At 64.8% G+C, this 14,620-nt stretch overlaps 3 protein-coding genes across 8 annotated transcripts; 1 reads left to right on the top strand and 2 right to left on the bottom strand.

Moving 5' to 3' along the window:
- Positions 1 to 108: 108 nt before the first annotated feature.
- MST1 (macrophage stimulating 1) lies at positions 109 to 4,781 on the top strand. 6 transcript variants are annotated; one of them, XM_061458230.1, is made up of 18 exons: positions 109 to 233; positions 599 to 740; positions 864 to 976; positions 1,061 to 1,175; positions 1,401 to 1,537; positions 1,609 to 1,729; positions 1,838 to 1,956; positions 2,047 to 2,212; positions 2,295 to 2,437; positions 2,508 to 2,610; positions 2,734 to 2,870; positions 2,993 to 3,028; positions 3,111 to 3,222; positions 3,290 to 3,367; positions 3,435 to 3,581; positions 3,658 to 3,764; positions 4,162 to 4,301; positions 4,381 to 4,781. In XM_061458230.1, the coding sequence occupies exons 1-18, from the start codon at positions 185 to 187 to the stop codon at positions 4,540 to 4,542; spliced, it is 2,127 nt and encodes a 708-aa protein (XP_061314214.1). In that variant the 5' UTR covers positions 109 to 184; the 3' UTR covers positions 4,543 to 4,781. The 6 variants fall into 6 exon arrangements, with proteins under 6 accessions (XP_061314214.1, XP_061314215.1, XP_061314216.1 ...); XM_061458231.1 differs by having other exon boundaries at positions 2,050 to 2,212; XM_061458232.1 differs by having other exon boundaries at positions 2,307 to 2,437; positions 4,381 to 4,622.
- Positions 4,655 to 10,287, bottom strand: APEH (acylaminoacyl-peptide hydrolase). The gene is given in 22 exon segments (XM_061458201.1): positions 4,655 to 4,754; positions 4,757 to 4,909; positions 5,000 to 5,106; positions 5,179 to 5,281; positions 5,360 to 5,563; positions 5,566 to 5,739; positions 5,817 to 5,897; positions 5,969 to 6,046; positions 6,167 to 6,308; positions 6,850 to 6,938; positions 7,009 to 7,060; positions 7,143 to 7,237; positions 7,340 to 7,400; positions 7,982 to 8,103; positions 8,169 to 8,209; positions 8,319 to 8,410; positions 8,484 to 8,624; positions 8,970 to 9,112; positions 9,240 to 9,315; positions 9,432 to 9,513; positions 9,821 to 9,929; positions 10,212 to 10,287. Coding segments are annotated over 22 exon segments (2,298 nt in total). The 3' UTR covers positions 4,655 to 4,677.
- A 14-nt stretch (positions 10,288 to 10,301) lies between these two features.
- On the bottom strand, positions 10,302 to 14,219 carry LOC133271827 (acylamino-acid-releasing enzyme-like). The gene is made up of 21 exons (XM_061458227.1): positions 14,026 to 14,219; positions 13,817 to 13,943; positions 13,641 to 13,731; positions 13,472 to 13,547; positions 13,249 to 13,406; positions 13,040 to 13,177; positions 12,869 to 12,960; positions 12,754 to 12,794; positions 12,556 to 12,677; positions 12,369 to 12,429; positions 12,205 to 12,299; positions 12,063 to 12,114; positions 11,889 to 11,977; positions 11,677 to 11,815; positions 11,520 to 11,603; positions 11,358 to 11,438; positions 11,164 to 11,252; positions 10,870 to 11,060; positions 10,699 to 10,801; positions 10,525 to 10,631; positions 10,302 to 10,458 (listed from the first exon to the last, which is right to left on the bottom strand). The coding sequence occupies exons 1-21, from the start codon at positions 14,213 to 14,215 to the stop codon at positions 10,353 to 10,355; spliced, it is 2,232 nt and encodes a 743-aa protein (XP_061314211.1). The 5' UTR covers positions 14,216 to 14,219; the 3' UTR covers positions 10,302 to 10,352.
- Positions 14,220 to 14,620: the final 401 nt, after the last annotated feature.

Genomic DNA, 14,620 nt, shown 5'->3' on the forward strand with positions numbered 1-14,620 from the left:
CCACGCCCCCACAGCAGACCGCCGCCTCCATACCGTGTGCCACGCCCCCCCGTGTCTTAGGCCCCGCCCCGCGGCCCACGTGCGTTCCCGCCGAAGGCCGACCCCGGCGCCGCCTGGCCCCGGTCCCGCGGGCAAATATTTGCTCGGGGCCGCCCCGGCGCTGCCGCAGCGCGGGGACGCCGCCATGCAGCCCGTGCTGGGGGTCCTCGCCCTGGCCGCGGCCCTGGCCTCAGGTAGGGACCCGGGCCGGGCGCTGTGGGGCTCCCGTGGTGGCCGAGGGCGTGGGGCAGTGCGGGACCTAGGTAGGACGTGGGGTCGGGATAGGAGCCTTCAGGACACTGCCCGGGCCTGCGGCACAGGGGGACAGCAGGAGCTAGAGGCCTGCAGCAGGTGCTGTGCAGGGACCCTCCTGCTCCATGGGACATGGGTCCATGGTCCTGTGCCCTGCGGGGCAGGATCCCACGCTCCACAGGACAGAGTGGGTCTGGGATCCCACACTCCACAGGACAGAGATCTCCTGCTCTGTGGGGCTGGACCCCGCGCTCAGCAGGGCCTGTATGTCCATGCTGTCTCTCCAAGTTCTTGCCACCCTCTGCAGGCCACCGTTCCCCTCTCAATGACTTCCAGCGCCTGCGAGCCACCGAGCTGCTGGCAGTGCCTGCAGACCCACCGCTGCCGCCGCCAGAGCAGGGCTCTGAGGAGCAGTGTGCCTGGCTCTGTGCCACCAGCCTGGCCTGCCGGTGAGCGGGACTGGGAGGGTCATGACACAGGGCTCACTCCGTGCTCTTTGCTGGGTGCCCACATGTGTGCCCCTTGGTCCTGCCCCTTATGGGTCCACGCCAAGCTCCCCCTGTGCCTCCCAGGGCTTTCCACCACAACCGGCAGAGCCAGCTGTGCCAGCTGCTGCCCTGGACCCAGAACTCACCCCACATCCAGCTGCAGAAAAACATCCACTATGACCTGTACCAGAAGAAAGGTGGGCTGGTGCCATGGGTGAGCATGGGGACATCACAGACCAGGCACAGGGCTCCTCACTGCTCGTATGCTCTGCTTTCCCCAGTCTTCCTGCGGGACTGCATCGTGGCCAATGGCTCCAGTTACCGTGGCACACGGGCCGTGACGGAGAAGGGTCTGCGCTGCCAGCCCTGGCAAGCCACAACACCCCATGACCACAGGTGCCTCCATGTCCCCAGCTGCTCCACAGCACCCACCAGTGGCCCCAGGCAGCTTGGGGCAAGAGGGAGTAGGCTGGGGACAGCATGGTGGCAATAGGGACCGCATGGGGGCAATGGGGACCATGTAGGTGCAGTGGCACTGCCCAGGGTAGCATAGCATTGGGCTATGCCCACCCCAGGGCAAGGGTCTCCCCACAGCCCTCCTACCTCCTCTGCTGCCTGCAGGTTCCTACCGTCACCCCACAATGGTCTAGAGGAGAATTACTGCCGCAATCCAGACCGGGACAAGCGGGGCCCGTGGTGTTACACCGTTGACCCCAACATCCGACACCAGAGTTGCGGCATCAAGAAGTGTGAGGATGGTGAGTGCTGCATCACAGGGACTCCCTGTGGCCTGTGTCCCCCTCACTGAGTGCCCCCTGGCTGTTGGCAGCCGTCTGCATGACCTGCAATGGGGAGGACTACCGCGGCACTGTGGACCACACCGAGTCAGGGACAGAGTGCCAGCGCTGGGACATGCAGCACCCACACAAGCACCCCTACCATCCCCACAAGTACCAGCTCCGGGCAGTGCGCAGTGTTGGGCAGCATGCAGCCCCAGCTGTGCCATGTGCTGGGGCGCTGGGACCACCGTCAACCACTGCTCCCTGTCTCTGCACCAGGTACCCTGACAAGGGGCTGGACGACAACTACTGCCGCAACCCTGACAGCTCAGAACGGCCCTGGTGCTACACCATCGACCCCGGGCGGGAGCGCGAGTACTGCCGCATCCGCCTGTGCAGTACGTGCCTGCTGATGTCACCGTGCGGCTGGGGCCGGGTGTCCCGGTGCACCCTAACTGTGCCACTCTGCTCCTCTCCGGCCATGCAAGCAGAGAAACGCCCACGGCCCCTCAACGTCACCACCAGCTGCTTCAGGGGCAAAGGCGAAGGCTACCGGGGACGGGTGAACATCACCGTGTCAGGGATCCCCTGTCAGCGCTGGGACACCCAGGTGCCCCACCAGCACCACTTCACACCCAAGAAGTACCCCTGCAAGTAAGGGGGTCGGGGGGATGCACCTGGGGAGGGTGGCTGTGAGCAGCACACCCGGGTGTGCGGTTGGGGGGCACCCATGCAGCCCCTCCACCAGGGACCTGCAAGAGAACTACTGCCGCAACCCTGACGGCTCAGAGGCTCCATGGTGCTTCACTGCCCGCTCCACTGTCCGCATCGCCTTCTGCTTCCACATCCGCCGCTGCCCTGATGAGCTGGGCGCCCAAGGTGAGCCAACCCCAGGCACCCATTTGTGGGGTGCTTGCTGTGGGTGCCAGCCCTCCCTGCCTGTCTCCAGAGTGCTACCATGGCCATGGCGAGCACTACCGCGGTCATGTCAGCAAGACACGAAAAGGCATCACCTGCCAGCCGTGGGCTGCCCAGACACCCCACGTGCCCCAGTGAGTATGCGAGGGAGCACACTGGGGTCAGTGTGTGGGGACAGGGATGGACACAGGGTTGGGGATGGAGATGGGTATATGGGGAACAGAATGGTGATGGTGACAGTTACTTGTTCGTGGCAGGATCTCACCTCTCACCCACCCTGAAGCACACCTGGAGGAGAACTACTGCCGCAACCCCGATAATGACAGCCATGGCCCCTGGTGCTACACCATGGACCCCCACACCCCTTTTGACTATTGTGCCATCAAGCCCTGCTGTGAGCCCCTATCCGCACCCCTGCAGCGCTAAGGGTGTCCCTGGTCACCCCCTAGGGTGATTTTGGTCCCCCCAGGATGGCTGGACCCTGCTGTAGTGCCACCCTGTGCTTTCTCTCCACAGCTGGCAGCACAGTGCCCTCTGTCCTGGAGAATGCAGGTTGGGGCCCACAGGTGCCGGGTGACTGCCATGGGGCAAGTGCTGGTGGCATGGCCCCATCTGACACCCACCGTGCCCGCAGACATAGTGGCTTTCAAGGAGTGTGGCCAGCGGGATGAGAGGTTGCAGCTGAAAGGGCGCATTGTTGGTGGCCAGCCCGGCAACTCGCCCTGGACTGTCAGCATCCGCAACCGGTGAGTGGCTCCCCAGCTCCCTGCCACGCAGCCAGTGTCCTCCTGGAGCTGACCCCCATCCCCACAGCGCCGGTGTGCACTTCTGTGGGGGAACCCTGGTGAAGGAACAGTGGGTGATCAGCACACGACAGTGCTTCTCCTCCTGGTAAGGCTGGGGCTGGGGTGTGGGGTGATGGGACCCCCCCCCATGTCCTCACATCCCCATCCTGCAGTGATGCTGACCTCACGGGCTATGAGGTGCACCTGGGGACTCTCTTCAAGGACCCCGGCCCTGGAGACCCAGACCTGCAGACAATCCCCATCACACGGATCGTCTGCGGCCCCTCTGAATCCCAGCTGGTGATGCTGAAGCTGGCGAGGTGAGCTGCCCCAGTCCCTCTGGTACCCCATGGCTGGCCAGGCTGCCACTACGTCCCACTGTTCCTCTCGCTGCAGTCCAGCAACTCTGAACAGGCGCGTGGCCCTGATCTGCCTCCCACCTGAGCGCTATATTGTGCCCGCGGGCACCATCTGCGAGATCGCCGGCTGGGGGGAGACCAGAGGTACCTGCCATGGGCAGCCCCTGAAACCCCGGCATCCCCTGCCCGGCATCCCCTGCCCGACATCCCCTGCCTATGCTATTCCCCTGCAATGGCATCCCCTGCCGACAGCATCCCAAAGTTGATGACATCCCCTTCCTTACAGCATCTCCCTTCTGTGGCATTTTCCTGCCTGTGCCAGCCCCCTGCCCACCACATCATCCCTGTCCACAGTACCCTCCAGCTCACTCCCTGCCCACAGTACTCCCTGTGAGGGCACTCCTGCAAACATTACCTTCTATGTTGTGTGCCCCCTGCCATGGTACCTGCCTGCCAGTGCCACCCCTGTGCCATGGCACCCCCCTGCCTGTGCCGTCCCCACTGCCGTGGCATCCCCCACTGGTGCCTCCCCTGCCCACAGGCACGGCGGATGGTGGTGTGCTGAACGTGGCGTGGCTGCCGGTGTTGGCCCATGGTGAGTGCAATGCAGCGCTGCGCGGACGCGTGAAGGACAGCGAGCTCTGCACAGCCCCGCTGCGCGCCGGTGTGGGGGCCTGTGAGGTGAGCTGGGCCCGGAGTGCTGCCTTGGGGGAGTCCAGGGTGCTGGCACCGGGGTGACGCTGCTGCCTGGGTGCCACAGGGGGATTACGGGGGGCCACTGGCTTGCCTCACTGCCGACTGCTGGGTGCTGGAGGGGGTGATCACCCCATCCCGTGTCTGCGCCCGCACTGACCAGCCTGCCCTCTTCATCCGTGTGTCGCTCTACGTTGACTGGATCTACAAGGTGATGAAGATGGGCTGAGCCGGCTCGGCCCAGCCTGGCACAGCCACCACCATGCAATAAAGGCACAGCCTTGGCCACGGCCATTAGCACTGCATAGGGTCTCTCATGTTTATTTAAGACCAAACCCCAGCTTGCATCCTATCCTGCCTCCAGCTACACTTGCTTCATCCTTCTTTGGTCCTGGCATGGTCCCCAGGGCCAGTGGTCATCCTTGGGGCTGGCACAGAGGCAGGGTCACCGTAGGTGCTGGGGGCTGTGCTCTCCTGTCCTGTCCCATCAGGGCATCCCCACGTGCTGAAGGAGCCACTGGGCGCAGTTCTTGAAGACATCGGCCTCCATCTCCACGCCGGCTAGTGCATGGCCACCCTGCGGGTACCACAACAGCCTGCAGGGTGGGATGGGATGGAATAGAGGGGGATGATCAGCCGGCACACCAGGGCTCCCTCCCTGCTCTACCCCCCTATTCCCCACTCACCGCACGGGCACCCCCCTGGCCCGCAGCACCCGGTAGAGCTCCAGCGCCTGCGTGGGGCTGACACGTCGGTCCCGCGCACCCACACACAGCAGCACTGGTGTCTGCACCTGCAGCACATGCAGCGGTGAGTGCCTGGCACCCTGCACCCTGCCCTCCACACCCATCCTGCCCTGCCTTACCTGTGCCGCCTGGGCAATGGGGGAACGCAGCAGCATGGTGGCCACCTCCTCGGCACGTGGTACCCGCTCGAAGGAGTAGGGCAGCCCCAGGGAGGTGTAGCGCCTGTGGCACAGTGTGCTGGTGAGGTGGGTGCTGTGGGGACCAGGGGGAGCACGGCATGGCACAGGGAGTGACACTCACCAGTCGGGGATGTCGGAGGTCCCAAGCAGTGCAGGCAGGTTGGAAACGGGGCTGCGCAGGGCGCAGGCTCGGTAGCGCTTGGGCTCACGGGTGAGGAGGTGGAGGGCGATGAAGGCTCCATGGGAACCAGCCAGCAGGGCCAGGCGGTTTGGGTCCAGGGGCTCACTGTGCAGCGCCTGCTCCACTGCCAGCTGCATCCATGGGCACCCACCATTAGCATCCTCCCAGCAGACCCCACCAGCAGCACACCTCCATCAGCACCCTCCACCCCTCCATCCCAGTGCCCCTCACCTGGGTGTCCGCCACATCCTGTTCACCCACTCGGGACAGCAGGGAGCTGATGCTGGCCTGGCCAAAGCCCAGAGAGCCACGGTAGTTCACTGGGGAGATGGGGACCATGGGTGTGGTGTCTCCAGTGAAGTGCAGTGGCCACATCCCCAGGCTCCCCAGCACTCACCCAGGAGCACGGCAAAGCCCAGCCAGCACAGCGCGGCCATGCCTGGGCGCCAGCGGGCATCGAAGACAGCATGGGGGCCACCTGGGGCCAGTGGGGATGTCACCCAGGTGCCACCAACACTGCCAGGGTGTCCCCACTGTCCCCTCACTCACCATGGGGACACACAACGAGGGGGTGCGGTGCCATGCTGTCTGGTGGGCTCAGCAGCAGGGCCTCGAAAGCCTGGGTGCCTGGGAAGGGGTGCCGCTCAGAACCCCCCACCCCAGGACCCCTACCCTGGTACCTCCCATCCCGGGTATCCCTGGCACCCAGGCAGCACCCAGGCACATCAGGGACCCCCGGGCCCTCACTGTGCACAGCTGGGGTCTGCCCACTGCAGGGGGACCGGACCGTCAGGGTCTTCCAGGTGACACCGGGCACTATTGGGGTGTCCTCCACCGGCACCCAGCGAAGGGGCAGCTCCTGGCCCGCCGGTGGCAGCGCCGTCACTACCTGGGAACCACAGTTGGTGGCATCGGCACGGGGGCAGCTGTAACAGCCCCCACTGCAGGCCCAGTGCTCTGGTGCTGCCCTGTTCCATGCACAGATGTGCTATGTCATGCCTAGTTATACAGCTCTGTGCCACGCCGTGCTGCCCTTGGCTGTGCCATGCTGTACCTGGCCCTGGCATGCAATGTCAAGCTTTGCTGTTCCTCGCCACACCATGCTCTGCAATGCCATGCTGTAGCTGGCTGTGCTTCACCACACTGTGTTTGACTATGCCATGCAAAGCTGGGCCATGTCATGCCAAGGCTTTGCATAGCTATGCTAGACTGGATCTGGCTATGCCATGCCATGCCATGCTGCATCATGCAATGCCATTCAGGATCTGCCTGTGATGTGCCATGCCATGCAATGCTGTGCTGTGTAATTCTATGCCTTGCTGTGCTATGCCTGGCCGTGCTTGGCTGTGTCATGCCATGCTATGCCACACCATACGGAGCCCCACCGCACTTTGCCATGCCACATCATGTGGTGCCAGGGCTCTGCTCACCAGGCTAGGGGGGTGGTGTGGTGCTGAGCATGTGGCTACCAGCAGGTCCCACTGGAGGGTGAGCAGCTCCCAGCACCCTTCGGGTGACCCTAGGGACAGAGATCACATTAGTGCTTGCAGACACTCACCTGGGCACTGTGGGCAACCAATGCCACGTACCTGCCGTCAGGTTGGTGACGGTGGCTGCCTCCGTGTCCACCAGGAGCAGGTCCTATGAGGGGCAGAGCACAGGCAGCTGCATCACTGCAGGGCGCAGGGACCACATCCCCATCCCTGCAGTCCCTGGGGCTCACAGTGCGGCTGCGCTGCGGGGTGCCCAGCACGGCTCGCCGGCTGTCGGCTGCCCAGCACCGCAGTGGCAGCACCTCTGTGAACAGCCCGGCGAAGGCTGCAAGCAGGGCAGAGTGTTAGTGAGCAGAGCCATGGCCACCCAGTGTGGGGGGTCCAAGCCCCCAGCAGCACTCAGCCCTGCCCACCGTGTAACACTCACCCTCTGTGGGCTCCTGCACTACATCGAGCACCATCAGTGTCTGCCTCGTCTGCCAGGTGAGCTGCAGGGAGCCAGCAGTCAGGGATAGAATCACAGAATAGTTAGGGTTGGAAAGGACCTTAAGATCATCCAATTCCACCCCCCCCCTGCCATGGGCAGGGACACCTCACACTATAAACCATGTCACCCAAGACTCCGTCCAACCTGGCCTTGAACACTGCCAGGGATGGAGCATTCACAACCTCCCTGGGCAACCTGTTCAGTGCCTCACCATCCTAACAGTAAAGAACTTCTTCCTTATATCTAACGTGGACTTCCCCTACTTAAGGTTAAACCCATCACCCCTTGTCCTGTCACTACAGTCCCTAATGAAGAGTCCCTCCCCAGCATCCCTATAGGCCCCCTTCAGATACTGGAAGGCTGCTATGAGGTCTCCACGCAGCCTTCTCTTCTCCAGGCTGAACAGCCCCAACTTTCTCAGCCTATCTTCATACGGGAGGTGCTCCAGTCCCCTGATCATCCCTCGTGGCTTCAACAGCCCCACGTCCTTCTTATGGACAGTCCCCCACCAGCGAAACCAAGGCATGGGGGCACCGTGAGGGGCTGTGATGCCCAGGCTCGGTACTGCGCCGCCATGCTCACCATGCGCAGGCACAGGCACTGCCGATGCGGTCCCCCCACACCACCCTCCAGGTAGAGCAGGCGCCGGCCGTCGGGGCTCAGCCGTGGGGAGAAGGCAGCTCTGTGCTCGGCTGACAGCAGTTCTGTGCGAGGCAGGAGGTCAGCACCTCAGGGACACAGGGACCCCCTCTGCGGCCCCGGTGCTCACCGCAGCTCCTGCTGCTCAGGTCCAAGTAGAAAATCCCTGACCTGAAGAGGAGGCGTGTGTCAGGATGGAGCCCCATGACCATGCTGAGCCCCACTGTGCCAGCACAGCGTGGGCATCCCAGCCTGGCGCTGGGAGCATGGGGGGACCCACCTCCTGTTAGAGCAGGCGTTCAGCCCCAGGCGGAAGGGCTCGTGCCACCAGCCCACGAACACCACACCACGGTCACCCGGGGACCACAGGGCCTGTGTGACAGCCAGGCTTGTCCCACAGCCCCAGGATGCTTCCCCCAGGGCTCTCCCTGCACCCTGTCCTGACCTGGCCAGGGGAGAGGTGCTCTGGGACGCCCTCCAGCACCGAGAGGCTGCTGCTCTCCAGGTCCAGGGCGCAGAGGACAGGCATGCTGCGGGTGCTCAGTGCCTCCCCCCAGTCCTCGTGGTACACAAACTGCTCCTTGTCCTGTGGCAAAGACCCCCCAGTCCCATGGTTGGCAGCCCCAGACATGGAGCTCAGCATGGCATGCTTGTGGGGTGCATAGCATGCTCATAGGGTATGTGTGATGCTGACGAGGCATGGGGATGCTCACAGCATGCATGGCACACTCACAGGGTGCATACCATGGTCATGGGGTGCACACCACTCTTATGAGGTGCATGGCACGTTCGTGGGGTTCACAGAGTGCTAGTGGGGCATGTGCCATGCTCACAGCATGCACGGCACGCTCACAAGGTGCACGGCATTCTCATCGGGTACACGGCATGCCTATGGCATACACAGTGTACTCATGGGGTACACAGCACCCACCTCCTCATCCTCGACCTCCTCCGCCGGCCTGGCTGCTCCTGGCACATCCCAGGCGCAGGGTGCCCATCGCTTGGGTCGGCTTTTCTCGGCCACATAGAGCAGCCGTGTCTCCGAGTGGGACCAGGCCAGGCAGGCAAAGGGCCCTGGCACAGTAAGAGGGTGCCAAAGACCAGCCTGGCACAGGCACAGCTGGGTACCAGGCAGGCAGAGGCCACTGGCCATGCCACCCTCGCCTGTGTTGTGGGCAGGGTTGTGGGGAAGGGGCCCTACCCTCTGTGTAGACCTCCCCATGCTTCCCCAGCGCTGTGAGGTCCACGCTATGGCTGCGCCCACTGCTGCCCCACACCTGAGGGGATGGGGGTCAGCACCAGCACACCAGAACCGTAGCACCCACTGCCCCCCGCTGACACTGTAGCCACCCCGTTGAGCCTGAAGCTGCTGTGACTGGGGCAACCCTGTTACCTCTAGCAGCTCATGGCCCTGCCGTGGGCAGCGGCTGAGCACGGCGCGGTGCTGCCCGGTGGGTGAGTCCCGGCTCAGGAGCCTGAGGGTGGGAGGGAAGGAGGCTGCAGTGGGCACAGGCCATGCCACAGCACCAGCCTCACTGCCCCATCCAGCAGCCTGCGTGTGCCGTACTGGTTGTTGATCTCGGCGCTGAGCGCTGCCCGGCTGACAGTGAGGCCACCATTGCCGGTGCGGTGCAGGCTGTAATGGCGGCTGAACCGCAGAAGCCGTCGGCGGGGCAGGTCGGGGCGACTGCACTCTGCGGGGCGGTACCGTCAGCACCCACCGCACCGCACCGTGCCAGGCCCACCTGCCCACAGCACCAGGGCACCGAGCCCATGACTCACCGGTGTAGAGCTGGAAGCTCTGTGCCCCTGTGGCGGCCCCGAGCGCGGCGCCCGTGACAGCTGGGAACTGGCTCAGCTCCCGGTAGCAGGCGGTGGGGCTGCGGGCAGCCTGGCCGGGGAAGGGGCAGAGCTCACCCCTCTGCCCATGACCACCCTCCCGAATCAGGGCTGTGCCCTCTCGTGCAGCCCCTCCTGAGCTCCCTTTGCCCACCTCTGTGCCCTGCTGGGTCCTGGAGGCCATGGGACTGTGCTGTGCCGTGCCGTGCTGCTGGTGCCGGCCGCTCGGCCGGGGCAGGCTGCCAGGGTGTGTGCAACAGCCTGGAGCGAGGGGCACGGCAGGTGGCAGCCGTGCCCAGGCAGGGTTCACCCTGTGTTGTGTCACACCACTGACCTGCCCTGGACAAAGGCCCAGTGGCTCTGAGCTCCCAGGGCACTGGAAGCAGAGGTAACACCAACACCACCACCATCACAGACACCGGGCTGCTGAGCTACACCGTTTATTGGGGTGAGGGGGGCAACGTGGTGGTGGCTGTTAGCACCGAAGGTGCTTGGACAGCCACAGCGCTATGTTCATGAAGCCGTCAGCTTCGGCCTCAACGCCCGCCAATGCGTGGCTGTTCCCTGGGTACCAGAGCAGCCTGCAGGGGAGAGGGGGGTTAGTGCTGCGCCTACACCCCACTGCAGGCACCCTGCACCCCACTCACCGTGTGGGGACACCCCGGGCCTTGAGGGCACGGTAATACTCCAGCCCCTGCCTGGGGGGCACACGCCGGTCGTCCTCTCCAAGCAGCAGCAGCACGGGGGCACGGACCTGTGGGATCGGCACAGCCTCAGCACCGGCTCTGCTGCCGGGGATGGGGACAGGGATGGTGATGTACCTGGTTCACGTAGCGCACGGGGGACTTGTGCAGCATCTCCGTCCACTGGGCTGGGTCTGGGAGTGCATCGGGTGCATAGGGCAGCCCCGTCTCCGTCAGGCACCTGTGGGTGAGAGGGACGGGGATGCACGCAGGGCTGGGGTGCAGGCAGGTGAGGGCGTTGGTACTCACCAGTCAGGGATGTCGGTGGTGCCCACCATGGAGGCAATGTTCACCACGGGGTTGCGGACCACGCAGGCGTGGTACGTGTCGGGGAACTGGCCCAGGAGGTGGCACGCCAGGAAGCCTCCATGTGAGCCACCCACTAGTGCCACCCGGCTGGCATTCAGCGCCTCCTCCTGCAGCACCCGCTCCACACAGAGCTGCCATCGCGGGGGATACCCGTGAGGCAGGAAGATCTGCTTCCCCTCCTCGGGGCACCCTGGGAGCTCAGGGGGCTGCAGGACTCTATTGTCAGGGCCATACCTGCACATCACGTACATCCTGCGTGCCCACGTTGCCTGGCAGCGAGGCCACACTGTCCTGGCCAAAGCCCAGTGAGCCACGGTAATTCACTGGGGTGGGAACGGGGCAGCATCAGAGCCTTTCCTCCCCCTGTCCTGGGCACACCGTGGGCGCTGTGACACCCAGCAGTGCCCCAGAGCCCTTGTGTCACTCACCCAGTAGCACAGCAAAGCCCATGCGGCACAGTGCCGCCGGGTACAGCATCCACCCAGCTGTGAAGACAGAGTGGGGACCCCCTGCAAAAGGCAAAGGTAAAGGTGGGGGTGACACTGTGTGGCCAGGGCAGGGGCCAGAGCCGGGCAGGGGCAAGCTCTTACCATGGGGCATCACAACCAGGGGCGGTTTCTGAGCAGCAGGGCCCTCGCTTGGGCGCAGGAAGATGGCATCGAAGTCCAGGCCCGCTGTGGAGGCAGGGTGAGGGGTGGCAGGGTTCGGGGTGGGTGGTGAAGCCCAGCCTGGCCCCACAGCACTCACCATACTGGGGGTTCTCCTGCTCTGGCGGGGGCTGCAAGGTGCGGATGCCCCAGCTGATACTGGGCACAGGGGGTGCGTCCTGCAGGCAGACCCACCGTACCTGCGCCTCCTGGCCAGCCTCGGGCAGCATGGCCACTTTCTGCATGGGAGAAGGTGAGCGTCAGCACTGAGGGGCTGGTGGGCACTGAGGAGGGAGGGGGACATCACCTTACCAGTGCTGGGGGGCAGCTAGGGGTGGAGAAGCTGGCCACCAAGATGTTCCGGTCAATGGTGAGGACAGACCAGCATCCCTGGGGGGCATCTGGGGAGGAGAGGGGATCGGACCTGCAGACGTGACCACCTACCCTGCCCCAGCACTGGGATGGTGCTGCTGGCCCCCCACTCACCAGCAGTCAGTGAGGTTGTGGCACCCGTCACCGTGTCCACCACAAACACGTCCTAGGGGCACGAGGGCAGAGTCCAACAGAGCCCTGACGTGTCTCAGCTGCCCTGTGCCCCGCAGTGCCGTCCCAGCATGGCAGCCCTCACCTGCTGACTGCGCTGGACCGTATCCAGCACGATCCTGCGGCTGTCGGCTGCCCAGCACAGCCCTGGCAGCACATTGTAGATACCCGGGAAAGCACCTGCAATGAGAGCGGTGGTGCTCAGCACCGTTCTGTGACCCCCCTAAACACCCTCAGGGCTGCACTCACCCCACACTTGCCGCGGCACCACCTCCAGCACTGTGCTGGTCTCTTCGGTGTACCAGTCGTACTGCAGGAGGCACAGCACAGGGCGGGTGTTGTCCCCACTAGAGCTTTAGGAGGGGGTCACACTGCCCTGCTGCCAGCCCCCCCTGCAGCACGGGCACCATACCAGTGTCCCACTGGTGCTGCTCACCATGCGGAGCCGGCTGCACTGCTGGTGGGGGCCCATGGCATCGTTTTCCAGGTAGACGATGCGGCAGTGATCCGGGCTGAGCCGCGGGGACCACACAGCCTTGGTGTCCTCGGAGAGCAGCTCTGCATGGGCATGAAGACACGGTGAGGCACTGCTCGGAGCCGGGGCACCTGCGGAACTGGGGTACGCGCTGCTCACCGCAACTCCCGCCCGTCAGGTCCACGTAGAATAGCGCTGACCTGCCGGCAGAGATGGGTGTCACCATGGGGCTGGGGGGCCTGGCTGTGGGGCAGGGTGCCCTGTAGGGACTCACCGGCGGTTGGTGCAGTGTCGCAGCCCCAGGCGGAAGGGCTCGTGCCACCAGCCCACGAACACCACACCGGTATCACCTGGACACCAGAAAGCCTGTGGGGAGAGGAGAATAAGCAGCTTGCACTGCCAATGGCCCCCAAAACCTCCCTTTCTGTGCGTTCCCCATCCTGACCTGGCCAGGGGAGAGGTGATCCGGGATGCCCTCCAGCACTGAGATGCTGCTGCCCTCAATGTCCAGGACGCAGAGGACGGGCACGCTGCGGGTGCTCAGTGTTTCCCCCCAGTCCTCGTGGTACACGAACTGCTCACCCTGCGCACAGCCCCGTCAGCCCCATCGTCATCCCACTCGTCAAAGTCTGCATCAGAGTGGGGGGACCCCACCTTGAGAGGTTCATCCTCCTTCTTTGGCTGCTCCATGTCCTCATCTGAGACATGCAGCTCTTTTCTCTGGAAGAAGGACTCAGCCTTGGGACGCTTCTTCTCCGCCACGTAGAGCAGGTGGGTCTCCGAGTGTGACCAGGCCAGGCAGCCAAACTCATCTGCAGAGGTGGGTCAGGCACCAGTCACCCCGTCCCCCCATACTCCACATCCCCCAGACCCTCACCATCATCATAGACGCTGCCGTGCTTGTCCAGCGTCGTCAGGTCGATGCTCTTCACCTTGCGGTTCTGATCCCAGACCTGGGGGCAGAGATACGCAACAGCCCCAGGCTTCAGTGTGGATCCATCCCCAAGCCCACGGAGTACCCAGGCCGGCCCCGATCCCCCTCTCACCTCCAGGAACTGCTTCTCCTTCTTCTCCTTGTTGGAGACCTTGCGCAGAACAGCCTTCAGGGCCCCGCTGGGGGACACCTGGCTCAGCAGCCTGTGGGTGTATGGGTGCCCATCAGCCCCCTGCCATCAGCACCCCGAGGGGATGCCAGCAAAGGGGGGGATAGGACGAGACTCACTCGCCCTTGATCTCAGAGCAGGTGCTGGTGGGTCCCGAGTAGACGATGGAGGCCCCGTCGTGGAAGATGAGGTACTGGCGGCAGAACCTGATGTTCTCAGCCCGCTCCAGGTCCCGCTGCAACCACTCTACGAGAAGTGGGGTGAGCTCACCGGCCGCAGCCCCGCCAGGCAGGCAGGGACCCCCCGGACCCCCACCTCACCCCCGTACCGGTGCTGAGGCTGCAGTGCTTGCCCCCGTACTGGGTGGTGACATCAGGGCCGAGGCTGGCGGTGCTGAGCCCCGGGTGCCCGCTCAGCTCCCGGTACAGCTCCACCATCTCCTCCGGGATCAGGGGCATCTGTGGGACAGCCACAGGGTGGCTGGGGGACACGGTGCAGGGCGGCGAGGACCAGGGCATGGTGGGGTGCAGGAGGGTGCACGGGGGATTAGGAAGGTCCTGGGGTACACGGGGGGATGAGGACGGCACTGGGGGCACTCACTAGGGCACGGAGGGTGTACGAGGGTGGAGGGGCGGTGACTGCGGTGCTGGGCAGCCCCGGCGAGCAGAGCCAGGCTGGACCCGGGGCACCGCGGGCAGGTACCGGGGTGCAGCCCTGGCGGGAGCTGGGCCGCCGAGGTCCCGCGCAGTGACGTCACGCGCCCCCCGTCCCGTCCCCCCCCCCCCGCAGCCCCTCACCGGTGACTCCATGTCGCGGCGGTAGAGCGGGGGCGTGGCCAGGGCCAGCACTTCCGGGATAGAGAGGAGGGGCCTGCGGACTGCGGCGCCTCCTATTGGCTGCGGCGCTGGCCCAACGTCCCGCGT

This window comes from Pezoporus flaviventris, unplaced genomic scaffold (assembly GCF_033815535.1).
Source record: "Pezoporus flaviventris isolate CSIRO_AGI_PZ_B2104156 unplaced genomic scaffold, CSIRO_AGI_Pfla_v1 ptg000026l, whole genome shotgun sequence".
Taxonomy (NCBI): domain Eukaryota; kingdom Metazoa; phylum Chordata; class Aves; order Psittaciformes; family Psittacidae; genus Pezoporus; species Pezoporus flaviventris.